We start from the raw sequence: 13362 nt of genomic DNA, 5'->3' as shown, positions 1-13362 counted from the left end.
GCTCAAGTCTGTCCAAATCATGTTAGCAATTGCCACATTTTATGAAATCTGGCAAATGGATGTCAAAACTGCATTCCTTAATGGATTTCTTAAAGAAGAGTTGTATATGATGCAACAAGAAGGCTTTGTCAATCCTAAAGGTGCTGACAAAGTGTGCAAGCTCCAGCGATCCATTTATGGACTGGTACAAGCCTCTCGGAGTTGGAATATACGCTTTGATAGTGTGATCAACGCATATGGTGAGTGGGAGCACCATAACATTTTTGATAAGTATATGTGAATGACATATTGTTGATCGGAAATAATGTAGAATTTTCTGGATAGCATAAAAGGGTACTTGAATAAGAATTTTTCAGTGAAAGACCTCGGTGAAGCTGCTTATATATTGGGCATCAAGATCTATAGAGATAGATCAAGACGCTTAATTGGACTTTCACAAAGCACATACCTTGATAAAGTTTTGAAAAAGTTCAAATGGATCAAGCAAAGAAAGGGTTCTTGCCTGTGTTACAAGGTGTGAAGTTGAGTCAGACTCAAAACCCGGCCACGGCAGAAAATAGAAAGAGAATGAAAAGTCATTCCCTATGCCTCAGTCATAGGTTCTATAAAGTATGCTATGCTGTGTACCAGACCTATTCTATACCTTAGCATGATTTTGGCAAGGGAGTACAATAGTGATCTAGGAGTAGATCACTGGACAACGGTCAAAATTATCCTTAGAGGACTAAGGAAATATTTCTCGGTTATGGAGGTAATAGAAGAGTTCATCGTAAAGAGTTACGTCGATGCAAGCTTTTTACACCGATCTAGATACATATTGAAAGTGGGAGCAATTAGCTAGAGTAGCTCCGTGCAGAGTATTGTAGACATAGAAATTTGCAAAGTACATACGGATCTGTATGTTGTAGACCCGTAGACTAAACTTCTCTCACAAGCAAAACATGATCACTCTTTGGGTGTTAATCACACAGCGATGTGAACTAGATTATTGACTCTAGTAAACCCTTTGGATATTAGTCACATGGAGATGTGAACTAATCACATAAAGATGTGAACTATTTGTGTGAAATCACATGACGATGTGAACTAGATTATTGACTCTAGTTCAAGTGGGAGACTGAAGGAAATATGCCCTAGAGGCAATAATAAAGTTGTTATTTATATTTTCTTATATCATGATAAATGTTTATTATTCATGCTAGAATTGTATTAACCAGAAACTTAGTACATGTGTGAATACATAGACAAACAGAGTGTCCCTAGTATGCCTCTACTTGACTAGCTCGTTAATCAAAGATGGTTAAGTTTCCTTACCATAGACATGTGTTATCATTTGATGAACGGGATCACATCATTAGAGAATGATGTGATGGACAAGACCCATCCGTTAGCTTAGCACTATGAACGTTTAGTTTATTGCTATTGCTTTCTTCATGACTTATACATGTTCCTATGACTATGAGATTATGCAACTCCCGAATACCGGAGGAACACTTAGTGTGCTATCAAACGTCACAACGCAACTGGGTGATATAAAGATACTCTACAGGTGTCTCTGATGGTGTTTGTTGAGCTGGCATAGATCAAGATTAGGATTTGTCACTCCGATTGTTGGAGAGGTATCTTTGGGCCCTCTCGGTAATCACTATAAGCCTTGCAAGCAATGTGAAAAATGAGTTAGTTACAAGATGATGCATTACGGAACGAGTAAAGAGACTTGCTGGTAATGAGATTGAACTAGGTATGATGATATCGACGATCGAATCTCGTGCAAGTAACATACCGATGACAAAGGGAACAACGTATGTTGTTATGCGGTTTGACCGATAAAGATCTTCATAGAATATGTAGGAGCCAATATGAGCATCCAGGTTCCGCTATTGGTTATTGACTGAAGATATGTCTCGGTCATGTCTACATAGTTCTCGAACCCGTAGGGTCCGCGCGCTTAACGTTCAACGACGATTGATATTATGAGTTATGTGATTTGATGTACCAAAGGTTGTTTGGAGTCCCAAATGAGATCACGGATATGACGAGGAGTCTCGAAATGGTCGAGACATAAAGATCGATATATTGGAAGGCTATATTCGGACATCGGAAAGGTTACGAGTGATTCAGGTATTTTTCGGAGAACCGGGGAGTTACGGGATTTCAGCGGGAGAAGTAATGGGCCTTATTGGGATTTAGCAGAGAGAGGGGAGAAGGGCCAAGAGGTGGTGCACGCCTCCCCCCTGCCCAAACAAAGTGGACAAGGGGTGGGGGCGCGGCCCCCCTTTCCTTCTCCCTCTCCCTCTCTTTTCTTCTCTCCTACTCCGAATAGGAAAGAGGAGGGGAATCCTACTTGGACTGGGGAGTCCTAGTAGGATTCCCCACAACTGGCGTGCCCCCTTAGGTCCGGCCACCTCTTCCCTCCCCTCCTTTATATACGTGGCCAGGGGGCACCCCATAGACATAAGTTGATCTCTTAGCCGTGTGCGGTGCCCCTCTCCACAGATTTCCACCTCGGACATATCGCTGTAGTGCTTAGGCGAAGCCCTGTGTCCGTAACTTCATCATCACCGGCATCAAGCCGTCATGCTGACGAAGCTCTCCCCGACACTTAGCTGGATCTTGAGTTCGTGGGACGTCACCGAGCTAAACGTGTGCAGATCGCGGAGGTGTCATACCTTCGGTCATAGGATCGGTCGGATCGTGAAGACGTACGACTACATCAACCGCGTTGTCATAACGCTTCCGCTTACGGTCTACGAGGGTATGTGGACATCACTCTCCCCTCTCGTTGCTATGCATCACCTAGATGGATCTTGCGTGTGCGTAGGAAATCTTTTGAAATTACTACGTTCCCCAACAAGATCACCGCCCGCTTGGCCCATCACCACCTCCTCTGTGTCACATGGATGCATGGGCGGTGTCAGTCCACCACCACACCGCATGCCCCGCCTATCTCTCCATCTTTCTCCCATTCTCTCATGGCGGCACGACCGAGCCATCACCGCCTCGTTCGCACCACACGGTTGCACAGGCACCCGACCCATCACATGCTCCTCCGCATCATATGGTTGCACGGGCGCCCCAGTTCATCACTGCCTCCTCCGCACACACATGGTTGCACAGGTGCCCGTCCCACACCGCCTCCTCCGCACCACAAGGCTACATGGGCTTTGCCTATCCACCACCACACCGCACATCCCGCCCATCGCTCCATCTTTCTGCCCTTCTTTTGTGCGGTAATTAATGTCCAACAATGACGACGCTTGGGGCCTAGAGACGACTATCGTCTTCGGAACTTGGTCGCCTTCATCAACACGCCATGGCCCACAAGGTCTGAAGTACAACTCCCGATACCTCCTTCCTCTCCCTCTGTCATCCTTTCTTTGGCAGCCTGATTCAAATTCAATCTCGATTGCTTCGGTGCTAAACAAGTAGCAGATTCTACCGGGATTTTATCTCGCCGTGTAAGGTTTCAATTTGAAAGCCTCATGCTTCACTGCTTAAGTACCATCTCCGTGCTTGTGGATTAACAACCTCACGCAGTTTATATATGGCATACTTTATGCTGCCTCTGTTCCATAGTGCAGTGCATATTAGTTTTCTAAAAGTCAAAGATCTCCATCTGACCAAGTTTCTAGAATAAACTATCAATATCTGAAGTACTAAATAAATAAACTATAACAATACATGTGGATGTTGATTTTTTTTAAAAACTTAGTCAAACATTGGTACGTTTGACTTTTCAAAACAAAGTATGTACTATACTTTAGAATGGAGGGAGTATTAATTAGAATATGGTTCCAACCCTAAGGAGCACAGTCTCTAACTGAATTTAATTGGCACTAAAACAATAAGACAAGATGATAACTAGGTTTTCCTATGAAGATAATTTGGTTAATTGTCACCAAGTCGCTTATGTACACAGTTGATCAGGCCTTATTAATGCATCGGTAATGTTAGTAATGTTACATTCAAACGAAAACTGAGATCAAGCACTTATACTATTATCTCTTGATCCTCCCATTTATGTCTCTTCCTCTTAGAGGCTGCTATAAACATGATTCATTCCCATTCCTGTCGCTAGTCAGTGCAAATTATTGCTTTTATTTCAAATATGTTCTTTCTATTTTGATTCTAACTACCCATATGAATGATCAATATTGAAAACCAGAAACCATATACTTTGGTGCAGTGCTGCAACTTCTAAGTATTTCTCACTTTTACTACCCTTTTACCATTATGATTGTTGGTGTTTTGTATTATTTGTATGTGATAAGGTAAATTACGAAATATTGATTGGTCAAATCATAGAGTTGTATGATTGTTGTAGATGAATACTACAATCAGAAGGCGCAGTTACGTATATCATAGTTTTCAATTAGTTTTGCAGATGAATATTATTATGTACATCCAATACTATGTTTTAACTCTGTGGGTCTGGGACATGCTTGACGCCAACCACTATTTTGGATATGTTTTTGATAGTGCTGCTAACATATCATTTTTATGAAGAACAATAGTTGTAAAAAAATGAATAATATCCTACCCAAGCAAATGATGACGTGTCTTAGCATCTAGACATATCCTGCAATGCAATAAAGAGTTTTCTCAACCCAAATTTATGGAAACTAAAACACAGAAGGCCCATGAAAACAACAACAACAACCCTCGACCTGCAAATAGAGCAGCAAGCAATCTATTCGTGAATTAACAATCAAACAAAAAACGGTAGAAAAGTAGAACGGCGCAGCGCGCGTATGCTTCTAGTGGAGAGTTGAAACTTGGTGGATGCAGTCATGCAGGAGCGCATGAAAAGCTGTTTACATGACGTCATTCCCTATTTTTCTTGTGATGTCATGTACTCCAGCGGGGATGGATGGCGGGGAGGGGATTGGATTGGATCGCCCCTGTCGACGTCGATGGTCGGGATCAATGCACGCCGCTGCTGCTCGGGGTCTGGCAGGTCGGTCGGATATGGCGCCGATCGAGGTTCTAGGGCTCTAGGCTCTGGCTGGCCCCGGCCGGCTCTGCTTCCCCTAGCAGTGCCCGTCAGATGTTCGAACAAATGCTTCAGCGGCCAGCGGGGCGCCGGCGGGCGGAGCCGACTGTACTGATGAGTGCCCCAGTGCTGCTAACGTGCCCTGGGGGTGGCCAGTACCTAACCACGGCACGGCAGCTAATATGGCCGGAGAAGAGCCAATGCACGAGCGGCGATGTGCCGCTCCACGGAACGGTGGTTGCACGCGGAGCGAAAATGTCAAAAGATGGCGACGCTCGAGGCGCCAGAGAGGCAAGTGGATGACTTCGCCGGAGTCAAGTGGATGATGATGGCAGTATTCCGGTTTTCTGCGATGATGGTTAGTCAAGGTGGCCTCTGAGCGCCGGCGTGAGGTGTGAACCCACGGTGTGTGGTGGTCGTGTACCAGTCAACTGCCAACACACCCGCTCCGTTTACCATCGCTGTCTACAGATTCCATTTCACTGCCTCCTAGTATCAGGTATTCTACTGGCTAATTCTTGCTTATATCTATGTGTTCCAAATCAAATTATTCAGCAGCCCAGCTCGACGCTGGAGCATTTAACAGTTGAGATGCGTGTTTGTTCATTATTTCTGGTGCATTAGGCTCTCTTTTAAGTCTAAAGTGGTCCTGAGGAGATCATATATGCATACATTATTCCCCTTGCTTAATCTAGATGCTGACTGTTTCTTGATATGACTGAGTAGTACATTGCCGTGGGGTCCTGCCTTGATTCTTTCCTTCGTTTAACTGACTTCACAGGTCTCCCCCTCTTTTGTTCACCATCCACACCACCGTTCACACCATTATTGACTCCGGAAGAACTCAGCCATTTTGAAGCACAGAAGGTGTCCCTCACTAGTCTGAGCAGCAGCCGTCACTCTGGATACAAGCTCAAAGCCGCAGCCTCAGTTAGGTTAACGGGGCAGCCATTCCGTGTGAGCGGCTGAGCATTGCAAAGCTTTCCCATTTCAGGTACGATTCTGACTTTCTCTTCCTGGGCTCGGTTCTTTGACATGGATACATAGCTTCCATTGCCAATAGTCTGCCACTTCTCTACTTGCAGCCAATTTTACTAGTTACCCTTGATCTGGGTACAAGCTCAAACCTGCTTCCTAAGCTAGGGGTTGATTATGGCCAATGAGGGCACCCGTTCTGTGTGACTATGTCTATGTGAGGAGCATTGCGTTGCTTTCCCTTTCCAGGTATGATTCTTAGTTTCTCTTCCTCTTCTTGGTTGTTAGACATGGATGATTGTTTCCATTGCCTATTGAACCTCTTTACTTGCACTTAGTTTTGCTAGTTAGCAAACATATTCTTGAATTATCTAAAAAAAGGCATAGTATGTTACATAATTCTTCGACGAGCAAACACTTATTTATACATGTTTTTTGGTGGTATCAATCGGATCTAGGTATTCAGAGAAAACAAAGGGAAATATCTAGACCGCTATTTTGGTTATCGCTCTGGATACAGGCTCACTTGCAACCGTATATGGCTAATGAGGGCACCCTTCCCTTTTGGCTGTGAGCATTGCAATGCTTTCCATGCCAGGTATAATCTTTTACTTTCTCTTCATGTGTTTGGCTGTTAGGCTTTGATGTGTGTAACTTGCCACTGCCAATAATCTACCGCTTCTGCGATTGCAGTTAATTTTACTAGTTACCCTGTAGAATCTGTTAAGTGTCTTCACCAAGAAGTAGGAGTACTTGTCTATGTGTGTATTGTGGTAATAGCAGTTGGAACTAGGTATCTAGAGAAAACAAAGGGAAAGTTCTAGACCACTTATTTTTGTGGGTCAGATTATAACAGTAATGTTCAGTCACGTATATGATGTTATTGTTGAATGGGAAACACAAAAACTCATTTCCAAGCATAATCATTAACTAGTTCTCCCTCCGATCGGAAAAAAGTGTCGCAGCTTTTGAACTAAGGTTACTTCAACCTTAGTTCTAAGCTGCGGCACTTTTTTTGGATCAGAGGGAGTAGAACTCTATGCTCAAACATTAACATTTGTATTGTAATATCTAGTCATGCAAACTGCACACGAAATTCATCTAGTTACAGTATATACAACAGGGTTGATCCCTTTAAGACTTTAATCAGCTGTTAATCTACTTTCGTCTTGAACACCAACCCGGTGTAGACTCTGATAGTTGACGTACAACATTAGCTCACACCTTTCTAGAGAAGTCTATATACTTCAATACTTGAGCTAATAATTTATATGGTGGTCATTTTCAAAAATAATAATAATTTATATGGTGGTTACTGTTTGAAAATATATAATTCATATTGTGGTTATCATTGTAGGGTCTAACAGGCAAGTTAGCCTTTAACATGCTATCTTTGTGTTGTTTTCGTTTGGGACATAGACTTCACCAAGTCCATCTTTCTAGCAACCTTCTTTGCTTTTATTGGTCAGAACCACCCTTGAATTATCTTTGAATCCTTCAGATATCTTCTTCGTCCAAGAAACTCTTACCTGATGATCCAGATAGAGGCATAGAAAGCAACCGAGAACCTGAGACTTGCAATTTCGGTCAGAGAGCAACCACATGGCAGGTGGCAGGCAATCCGAAATCAGCATTGATCTGACCAACACCAACACCATGGGTACCCAGGTACCAGAGAATGGTTCGAGTGAAGTCAGCAGAGGTGTTTTTGGAATTGGTACTGTCAGCATGAGGCAACATACCATCAATGGCTCGTCCAACAGAAATTTATTACCCCCTAGCCATGAATCCAGCTCCAGCAACAATGATGATTTTGAGCTCTTGTGGGGACATCGTAAATATTTGGTACTTCTTGGAGTCCTAGCAGTTGGTGTGACATACAATGCTGGATTAACACCACCAGGGGGATCGTGGACACTAAACAAGGATGGTCATGATGCTGGTGACCCTGTCATGCATGCTGGCTTTTCTGAACGATATGAGGTGTTCTTTTACTGCAATGCAACAGCCTTCGCTGCATCTCTTGTCTTAATCATCTTGCTTCTCAGTAAGAGTGTGACAAGGAAGAGAATGTGGCTCCACTCAATGCAATTAACCATGATATTGGACCTATTCAGCCTGCTTGGGGCTTATGCTGCCGGAAGTTGCAGGGCACTCAAGCCATCCATTTACATCTGGGTTCTAGTCTTTGCGGTCATCACATATGTTGGGATCCATACCCTAGTATCCACAAGGTTTATTCCAAGAAAATTGAAACAGAATCTGCAGAGAATGATAAATACAGTTCTAATCAAACGGGGTTTCCTTGTGAGGCAAGTGAGCATCCCTCTAGAGAACGTTGAGGAGGCTCGCAAGTTCATTTTGACGCTTGTAATTTTTGCTGCTACTATCACATACCAAGCAGGATTGAATCCACCAGGCGGCTTTTGGGCTGAAAATGACCATGGTTCTGATAAGGTGCATATGGCCTTTCCTCCTTACAAGCATCATCCGGCTACTTCTGTTCTCCGGAGTAACTACCTTGGTCATTATAATATATTCATCGTTTCCAATTCAACTTCCTTCGTGGCATCTTTGGTCATAATCATACTGCTTCTGAGCCCAAAACTGAGTGGACATGGAATAAGGACCAAAGCAGTGATTGTATGTGTGGTAGTGGACCTATCGTGCCTAATTGTTGCGTATGCTGCAGGATGTTGTAGAGAGGTAGCAACATCATTCTATGTGGTGTTTATCATCGTCATAGTTTGGATCTCCTTTGCAATTTTAGCTGGATTCTTTGTTTGCAGGCCTGTAGCAAATTGGCTACAAAAGGTCAAAACAAGCAGCCTTTGTTGCGTGGAAAAATTGGGCCGTGCACTTTCATTGAGCTTTAGTAGACACAGACATAGCAATGCAGAGCAGGAGAATTCTTATGCAAGTAATCATCATTCTTCAGTCCGTTCAACTGATACACCTGCAGAAGATGACACCCCTGAACCACAAGACCAGCCTGCAGACAATCAGCAACTTCCAAATATCAGAGAGGATGAGTCCCATGAGGAGCATGCACCTGCAGAAGAAAGAAATCAAATTTCAGATGATGAAGAGGCTGTGAATCACTCACAGCATCTGTCAGGGAACAGCCAGCAATCAACAAATATCGAGGTTGTTGCGTCCAACGCGGAGTGTCCGTCTACACATGTCCAGCGTGTTGCAAATCCGGAGTGTCAGTCCACAGATGTTGAGCAAAATATGCCGGTCAGGCAGAGTAACGGAGACACTAGTCATGACATAGTGGATGAAGGGCTTTCTGCACCTGCGGAAGCCACTGGCAATGCACACTCTGCTGAACAAAACAATCTGGTTGAAGATAATAACCCTAGTACTGAGATTCTTTGCAGTGATGACCATCCTATACATTCTGAGAATGTACATACTGGCAGCAATCAAGTACCCAATCAAAATGCTGATGACATTCGAACTGAGAAGCATCTGAAGAAGACCCGCACATGTATGCTGCTTCTTGCCATTCTTGCAGTATCTCTGGCATACCAATCAGGCCTGAATCCACCAGGTGGCTTTTGGTCAAGAAGTAAAGATCATCATTCAGCTGCTGATCGCATCCTTGAGGACACCCATCATCGCCGGTTCATTGCATTCTTCTATCTCAATGCAATCGCCTTTGTGGCATCCATTGTCATGATCACTTTGCTCTTGAACAAGATGGTGAGCAACAAGGTTACCAAACGGCGTGCGTTGCCAATAATGATGATAGTGGTCCTACTTTCCCTAACCGGAGCTTTTGCTGTGGGGAACTGCAGGGAGGCAAAGAAGACTATTTTCATATCAGCGCTCGTATGCAGTGTACTTGCTTATGTTCTAATTCATGTCTTGATAGCAGTACATATAATTCCTCCAGAATGGAGAAGGCAGGTGGCAGAGATGCTAGAGCACTCAGTTAGTCATTTTTGCTCAGTGTCGCGTCAATTAGGCCACAACCAGACTGGGGGTGATACTAGTGAGAAGGAGTTGGGAAGAAGACGTAATCTGCTATTGACCATTGCTATTTTAGCGGTGACTGTCACATACCAAGCTGGCATGAACCCTCCAGGAGGTGTCTGGTCTGATGACAAAGATGCCACGGGAACTCCAGGCAATCCAATCCTTCAGGATACCCATCCAAAACGCTATGATGTGTTCTACTACTCAAATTCAGTTTCATTTGTGTCATCTGTGGTCGTCACAATATTACTTGTGAATAAGGAATCCTGTGAGTATGGAATCAAGTCCTATGCACTGCGAGTGTGTTTGGTGGCGGGATTGCTTGGCCTCCTCATTGCCTATGTTGCAGGAAGTTGCAGAAATATTAAACAGTCCATCTATCTGAGCATCATTGCTATGGCAGTTCTAGTCTCCCTTCTGATTCAAGTTCTGCTCTCTTCGTTGCATGGCACACTAGGAAGACCATTGGCTAAGTGTCTAGTATTTCTACACAATCTTCTCTTTCATGCAGAGGGTGAACGAGTAATCATTCCCGTGAGGCCAAAAGCTTCAGTTGTCGAAGAAAAAGAAGTGAGAAAGAGACACAAGTATCTGATGCTTCTTGCAATTTTAGCAGCATCGATCGCATACCAAGCTGGTCTGAACCCACCTGGTGGATTCTGGTCTGATGATGAGGGCCATGTACCAGGCAATCCCGTCCTTCGTGATATTAATCACCGACGGTACAAGATATTCTTCTGCTTCAATTCTTTCGCATTCATGGCATCCATTGTCGTGATCCTGCTTCTGTTGAGTAAATCTATCAGGAAGAAGGCTGTGCCACTTGGGGTGTTGCACTTGATTATGATACTGGATATGCTGGCTCTCATGACAGCTTTTGCTGCGGGAAGCTGCCGCAAATTGAGGACTTCAGTGTATGTCTATGCACTAGTTGGTGGCGTTGTAGTAATCCTGCTGCTCCTAATTATTGTGTCAAATGCAATTGCAAAATATCGGAAGGCAGGAGAGGGAAGTGGGATTAACTCCCCGAGACGTCCTGAACCTGTTTCAGGAGCAAACACACCGGCATGACCTGAAGTTTGATGCTCCCTTTTTACAAGAACCCTATTCATCTAAGAATCTATATTTCTGTATTATCTGCGAACAATTTGTGTGTCCCATATCAGCATTTTTCTTCATGTTCAGATTTGACTTGACCACTGGTGTTGCTGTCTGTTGTATGTTCTTGGAAATTATTTTAGCATACTTGAAATTTGAGCTCGAGCCTAAAACTGCATATCAGGTACATCGTCGTGTAATGGAGCTACAAGCAGGCAATGAGGATTATCTTCATTATTCGTTTGTTGCACACTGAATTTTTGTGTTCGAGATTGGTCGCATACTATTCTGCATCTTTTTTATACTCGCTATTTGCCAATGAAATTGCTCCGAGAATTTTGAGCTTTATTCCGCTGCGGAAGTTGGTACCTCATTAGGCTTTCTGGCTTGTTCAGTATTCTTGCACTTTATGTTCTTCTAACATCAGCTTGAGCTGTTTTATGTGCATCCATTTGTGGGGCGCTCCCATATTCTCATCTAAAACAAGTTTGACTACCAGGCTTGTTTTGTACTCTGGTATTATTAGTGTAAAGGGAGTAGTAGTACATACGAAAAAGGCTTTCGCCCTGCTTTATATATAAAGCAATGACCAACCACAAACCGATACAAACGCACGCCATCACAACACACGCACACCTCCAAGGCAAGATACATAAACGCTGAGTGCAGCGACACCACCCCAAGCACTACAAGAGAAGCCGGGGCCTCGACCGTGAACACGCCACTGTGAAGAGATGAAGCCGCATAAGACGAACCGTGGGCTCCAAGGCGGCTGTAACACCCACGATGCGGCTATATCTCCCACGTGTCGGAGCACGACTTAGAGGCATAACCGCATAGTAGGCATGTCGCAAGAGGGATAATCTTTACACATCCCATGTACTGAATAAGAAAGTGATAAAGAGTTGGCTTACAATCGCCACTTCACACAATACATAAATATAGCATTACATCATCCAGAATACAATCAAGGTCCGACTATGGAACCAAAATAAAAGAAGACCACTCCTAATGCTAGATCCCCGATCGCCCCGACTGGGCTCCACTACTGATCAACTGGAAACGAAACAACACAACGAACACGATCTTCATCGAGCTCCCACTTGAGCTGGGTTGCGTCACCTGCACTGGTATCATCGGCACCTGCAACTATTTGGAAGTATCTGTGAGTCACGGGGACTCAGCAATCTCACACCCGCGAGATCAAGACTATTTAAGCTTACGGGTAGGAAAGAGTAGTGAGGTGGAGCTGCAGCAAGCACTAGCATATATGGTGGCTAACTTACGCAAATAAGAGCGAGACGAGAAGCAAAGCACGATCGTGAACTAGAAGTGATCAAGAAGTGATCCTGAAACTACTTACGTTCAAGCATAACACAAGAACCGTGTTCACTTCCCGGACTCCGCCGAAAAGAGACCATCACGGCTACACACGCAGTTGATGCATTTTAATTAAGTTAAGTGTCAAGTTCTCGACAACCGGACATTAACAAATTCTCATCTGCCCATAACCGCGGGCACGGCTTTCGAAAGTTCAAAAACCCTGCAGGGGTGTCCCAACTTAGCCCATCACAAGCTCTCACGGTCAACGAAGGATATTCCTTCTCCCAGGAAGACCCGATCAGACTCGGAATCCCGGTTACAAGACATTTCGACAATGGTAAAACAAGACCAGCAAGACCACCCGCTGTGCCGACAAATCCCGATAGGAGCTGCACATATCTCGTTCTCAGGGCACACCGGATAAGCTAAGCGTACAGGAGCCGACGTAACCCAAGTTGCCAAGGGATGGCCCTGCACGGTGCTCTAGTTTGGACCAACACTCAGAGGAGCACTAGCCCGGGGGTTTAAAATAAAGATGACCCTTGAGTCTGCAGAACCCAAGGGAAAAAGGCTTAGGTGGCAAATGGTAAAACCAAGGTTGGGCCTTGCTGGAGGAGTTTTATTCAAGGCGAACTGTCAGGGGGTTCCCATTATAACCCAACCGCGTAAGGAACGCAAAATCAAGGAACATAACACCGGTAGCGGCAAGAGTGGAACAAAACTCCAGGCATAAGGCCGAGCCTTCCACCCCTTACCAAGTATATAGATGCATTAGTTAAAATAAGAGATATTGTGATATCCCAACAATATCCATGTTCCAACAAGGAACAAACTTCATCTTCACCTGCAACTAACAATGGTATAAGAGGGGCTGAGCAAAGCGGTAACATAGCCAAACAACGGTTTGCTAGGAAAAGGTGGGTTAGAGGCTGACATGGCAATATGGGAGGCATGATATAGCAAGTGGTAGGTATCGCGGCATAGCAATA

At 44.3% G+C, this 13362-nt stretch overlaps 1 protein-coding gene across 1 annotated transcript; it reads left to right on the top strand.

The window, feature by feature from the left end:
- Positions 1 to 4804: 4804 nt before the first annotated feature.
- LOC125521305 lies at positions 4805 to 11287 on the top strand. Its single transcript, XM_048686357.1, has 5 exons — positions 4805 to 5492; positions 5775 to 5987; positions 6079 to 6217; positions 6427 to 6566; positions 7470 to 11287. The coding sequence occupies exon 5, from the start codon at positions 7571 to 7573 to the stop codon at positions 11021 to 11023; it is 3453 nt and encodes a 1150-aa protein (XP_048542314.1). The 5' UTR covers positions 4805 to 5492; positions 5775 to 5987; positions 6079 to 6217; positions 6427 to 6566; positions 7470 to 7570; the 3' UTR covers positions 11024 to 11287.
- The last annotated feature ends 2075 nt before the right edge of the window (positions 11288 to 13362 follow it).

The sequence above is a fragment of the Triticum urartu genome, chromosome 7 (genome assembly GCF_003073215.2).
Source record: "Triticum urartu cultivar G1812 chromosome 7, Tu2.1, whole genome shotgun sequence".
In the NCBI taxonomy this organism is placed as follows: domain Eukaryota; kingdom Viridiplantae; phylum Streptophyta; class Magnoliopsida; order Poales; family Poaceae; genus Triticum; species Triticum urartu.
The sequence above is the reverse complement of the archived record's forward strand: the minus strand, read 5'-3'. Positions and strand labels throughout refer to the sequence as shown.